Below are 5293 nucleotides of genomic sequence, written 5' to 3'. Positions count from 1 at the left end.
CCAGACTCTGCTTCCTCAGTGGAAGACGTGCTGGTGGGATTAAGGAGGTCTTCGAAGTATCCCCTCCACCGACCCAAGACGTCCCCAGTGGAGGTCAGCAGCACCCCGTCCCCACTGAACACAGTGTTGACAGAGCACTGCTTCCCCCGCCTGAGCCGCCGGATGGTGGTCCAGAACTTCCTCGAAGCCGAGTTTTTGCCTCCGCAACCGCCGAGGCCGCACTCTGCTTGGCACGTCGATACAGTCAGCTGCTTCAGGATAATAATAATAATATCAAGTTATTGGCTGCAGTCTTCCAGGTTAAAAGCCACCCACGAAGGCAACAAGTACTGGCCAATCAGAGACAGGGAGGATGTCCCTTTCTCCCCTTGCCCCTAGCGGTGTAGAAACACTGTCAGAAAAGAGTCCTGGTTCAAAATGTAATCTCTTCCAAAACTGTATAAAACTCAGTGAGATGTCATTTGCGGGTCTGAGTCCAGACACGATAGAGGGTGGGTCCGGACCCGGACCACGGTCCTCCTATTAGTGACCTGTGCTTCAGATGGTCAAGTCTCATGTAAGTTAAGCAATATGCAAGTTCAGTTCTGGTCTCGGTTAACAATTCTCTGTACCATGGAAACATGACAGGACATGAGTTACAATGCAGAGATGATGTATAAAAATCATGCACAACACCTTAATGGAATTCTTCAGTGAGCTACCAGCATTTAGACGGCCACCACACCAACCACCACATTAAAGTACAGCTTTGGTAACCCTGATAGGAGCTCTTTTAGAAGAATGAACCCAATAAGTACATTTCCAAGCTCACACTTGTTTACTTGTACAATACAATTCAAATTCTTTTCAGTGTTTTGCACATCATTCAACATCACATTTTGTTTCCATTTACATTTTACACAGTGTGTATACCTTTTTGGAAATGGTTTTGTATAATTTTTAAACCTTTAAATGAGGAATTACTATCTTTATATAAGATTTTACTGTTTTTCTGTAATTGTTAATGATTTTGGTGTAGCCACAGCTATCCTAATATAAAAGGTCTTCCATAAATCATGCATGAAGTTTACTCCTGAGAATTTGGCCGATGGCGCTTTTAAACTAACATTTTTGGCCAAACCTGGGTTGATAGAAGTGATTGTTGGGAGAAAAAAAAGAATGTGTTATGTGTTACTTACGTTATGTATCTGGTTTATTTTTATGTGTTTCTCAGGTTGAGATTCTCGCAGGGAAGGACAAAGGAAAGCAAGGAAAAGTTACCCAAGTCTTCAGACACAGAAACTGGCTTATCCTGGAGGGACTGAACACAGTAAGGAAGTGATATTTCTCTCAGAGGAAACTAGACCGACATGCTTATAGGACATCTAGTTATACTGTATGTCTCCTATCCCACCTGTTCTCTGTACACACACACTAATTTGGTAATGAACTGTACATATCTCATTCACCCATTCACACACATTCATACACTGATGGCTGCCATGCAAGGTGCCAACTGCTCATCAGTTTGAGGAGCTAACCATTCATACACATTCACACACTGATGGCACAGCCTTCAGGAGCAATTCAGGGTTCAGTATCTTGCCCAAGTACACTTCGACATGCAGACTGGAACAGATTGAACCACCGATGTTGGGATTAGTGGACGACCCGCTCTACCTCCACCTCTACCTCTACACACAGAGATGACATTGCCAGTTCCCCATTTCACACACAAAAAAAAAAGAAAGTTGGATCACATTTTTTTTCTTAAAAATATTTTTTCATATTTCTTGGCTCCACCAGATGGAGCCAGTGTCTGCAGTCAGGGTGCCACTGCTTACAAAGCTCACCATATAAAGCCACTTGGCCTCCACTTGGTTGGTTGTGAACAATTGTTTTCTGTCGTAGCATCACAGGTATATTGGAAAAACTGAGGATTTCCGCGGGAACTACATTGCCAGTGAGGCTCCCCTTTCGCTCCGTGATGTCTCACTCGTTGACCCCACAGACAGGTACAGTAACTCTATGAACGTGCACATCCAAGTAGCTTGTGTTGCTCTCTCATAGTTATTTTAAAGGGATTTGTAATAAAGTAAACACATATACTTGTTTGGAAAAAGTTTTAACCACAAATGTTGCTAATTTTATTGTAAATATTTGTGGCTTTTGTATGGCATCACTAATGGTTGTTATGTTGTGTGCATGTTCTTCCTTTCAATTAATGTCAAGATAAATGCCGTATAACAACAATCTTCCAACTAACTTCAGAATATTAGACAAAATAGCATTATTTACTGTAGATAAATATAAATAATCTTTGGTTTTATTACTGACGTGCTGATATTGATCTTCCAGGAAGCCCACTGAGGTGGAATGGAAATTCACAGAGGAGGGCGAGAGAGTCCGAGTGTCTCTCAGGACAGGTCGAATCATCCCAAAACCTGTCCTGGAGCGACGAGATGGCATCGTGCCGCAACAGTGGAAAGGTGAGAGTGTCTGTGTGTGTTTTGACTGGAGGGGGGCTTCTTTTCACTAACCAGTTTATTCCATGTGTAACTACGAGTCAGCACATAAAACTGGATGCCATTCAGTTTTCCACCCTGTGCGGACTTGAATACTAAAAATACACTTATGAGTGTGCAGTTTGATTGTTTTATAGTGGAAGAAATACGTTCTCAACTAGAAGACACATGGGAAGTGCAAACCTTTACCAATGCTGAGCAACCCTCTGACTTAATTGTACTCCAGAGCGATGCTTGAAACAAGCCTGTTCGCATGACATGTCGTCAGACCACATCTGAAAGCAAAGGTGTTTATAGGTTTTTCAAACGTCACACTCAGAGAAAGAGGTGAGATGTGATGAATTATTCAAACAGGGGAAATGGTGCACACTTTTGGACCGTTTCTTTTCAAAGGAAATCAAATTGTACAGACAAAATGTGACTGAAATTGTTGTTTGAAGAATGAAAAGAAAACTTGAGGTTAGAAATGAACCTGGACACTGTCTCACCTCCAGACACCTGGCTGGTGGAGATTCAGACCTCAGACGTCTTTTATTTTTCCACTCTTTGCAGACTTTATGTCCATAAATAGGTTTCAGAGTGAGTTTGTCTGATTGTTTAGAAGACACATGGAGAGCACGAAACTTTACAACTGCTGAACAGCCCTCCAACTTGTTTGTAGATTCTAAGTCTTTATGTTGACACCTTAGATATTCTCCTAAGATTTTGAGGTCTGTCCAACAAAGCCTCTTTTTTCGAAGTTACGTAGTAATAGTTAAAACTGTCTAATCGTTTGCTATTCAAGTTGTATGTATTTTTGCATGTGACTAGTTTTTTGCATGTGACTAGTTTTTATTTTTGCCTTCACAGATGGTCCCAAAGACACCAGTCCAGAGGACACTCTAGAAAAGACCTATGTGCCATCTTTAAAAACCCTGGAGGAGGAAGTCATGGAGAGACTCGGCATCCAGGAGAACAGAAGGAACCGAAGGTCCTACTGGTACTGACCAGAGAAATCAGAGACACTCGGGGCCCCGCTGTGCTATCCTGTTTTTCACACGGCTTCCAGGGGCATGATGTTTTAGTGGGAGTCAAACAGACATGTTAAAAAGAAACCGTGTGAGGATGACATGAGTAAGGCTTATGGACTGTAAAATACTGTTGCAACATGCACATTATTGAGGAAATAATAGCTTTGTATAAGTATGAGGAGGTGAAACAGACGTGCAAACAAAGCTGATAACAGACCTGCAACTTAAATGTTTCCTGAAAGAATTCCAGTTTGTATTATGTTGTTTCTTTTTAAGTGTGAATAAATGCCACAGGTAAACCAGTATAATGGCTTGTATTTAGCTGTGGACTAGAGCTTAATTCATATTTCATCAATATTCTCAACAGTTCAATTAAAACAGACAATATCATACAAAACTGAAAGGATGCTCTTATCAAAAGTCTTATATTAACAATGGAATAGATGAAGTGTAATATGAAGGGGTTCAACTGAGCATTTTAGCTTCTTTCAGCTTATTGTTTTGTTGTTATTTTTTAACTTAAACACATGCAGCTATAGACATTTCCAAATAAATGATAATGTTGCTTCGTGTCTGCTGGATCCACGTCAACAGTATTTCCAAATCACTCTGCAAGGTGATGTGGGAGTTGTATTAACAAATAGTCAGCTATAGATTTTTAAAATGTAAAGGTTTGGCTTTGATATCATGAGCATAAACGGTGCAGTCATTTGGAAAGAGAAAATCCATTTTTGCACACTACTACCAGGCAAATACTTTGGAAAAATATTCACCAAGCAGGAAGAGAAACGTTAAGTCAATAAGAAAGCTGACTTTCAGCTAAGTTGCACATGTTGAGTAAGCTTGTATTAGGGCCATTATGGCAACATTATGAGAACAGCAGTGGCTGCTGGTTCACAGAAATCAGTAGCTTCTGTCCCAGAGTGGATAAATCATTTGATTTAGTGTTGTAGAATGTTTGGGTACTGTACAGTCTCCATGATTGGAAAATGATTCTTGGTATTGGCAGGGTTAATAATTATAATTGTTACAGCCTGTTTGGATTATTCATAAGGCTGAAAATAGTCATATTATTTTACAGAAGCCCAGACTCCAAAGCCTTTAGACAAATGATTCTCTCTTTCCAGCGTGTCTAGGGAACAGTGTGGAGAAGGAAATGGCTTGGGAGGAGACTACACGGACTGGATAGTTTCAACAAAGTTCTCACTCACCTCATTTGACTTTTTAAACACGGCCACTGCATGTTATTCCCGTCATATGTGACATCAGGTTTCCAATATGACCAAGTTAAGTCATCTGTTTCATATAAAATGAGAAAAACATTAACTCTCAATGTTTACAGCCAAATCACTGTAAATTTAGTAATATATACAGTTGTTTCTTGTTCACTTGCGGCATTTTTGCAGATCTCAGCTTTACATTGTCACAATACTATGATGATATTATGATCTATTGTTACAGTATTAATAGTGTACTACAACTTCCTTAGTCTGGTGTATAGCTGTAAACGATCTATAGAGGAAAATTGTCCCAGAATCAAGGGGCACTGATGCACTCTTAAAAATGTCCTTTCCTGCAGCATATAACATTAAAATTAGCTCCACAAGATTAAAATGCTTCTATCCATCAATAATAATAATGCAATAATATAATACTGGCGGCACAGTGGAGCAGTGGTTAGCACAGTCGTCTCACAGCAAGAAGGTTCCTATTTTGAAAAAATTTAGCAGGACCTGATATTGACCTATTGCAGACTTATCCCTATCAGCGTATATGTTA

At 40.1% G+C, this 5293-nt stretch overlaps 1 protein-coding gene across 1 annotated transcript in view; it reads left to right on the top strand.

The window, feature by feature from the left end:
- mrpl24 (mitochondrial ribosomal protein L24) overlaps positions 1–4086 on the top strand; it is a 7263-nt gene extending 3177 nt beyond the window's left edge. The window contains exons 3-6 of the mRNA XM_010741672.3: positions 1214–1309; positions 1891–1994; positions 2338–2468; positions 3354–4086. Coding sequence (XP_010739974.3) covers positions 1214–1309; positions 1891–1994; positions 2338–2468; positions 3354–3490 — 468 coding nt within the window. The 3' untranslated portion in view covers positions 3491–4086. The remainder of the gene's footprint in view (positions 1–1213; positions 1310–1890; positions 1995–2337; positions 2469–3353) is intronic.
- Positions 4087–5293: the final 1207 nt, after the last annotated feature.

Source organism: Larimichthys crocea, chromosome XIII, assembly GCF_000972845.2.
Source record: "Larimichthys crocea isolate SSNF chromosome XIII, L_crocea_2.0, whole genome shotgun sequence".
Lineage (NCBI taxonomy): Eukaryota > Metazoa > Chordata > Actinopteri > Sciaenidae > Larimichthys > Larimichthys crocea.
The sequence above is the reverse complement of the archived record's forward strand: the minus strand, read 5'-3'. Positions and strand labels throughout refer to the sequence as shown.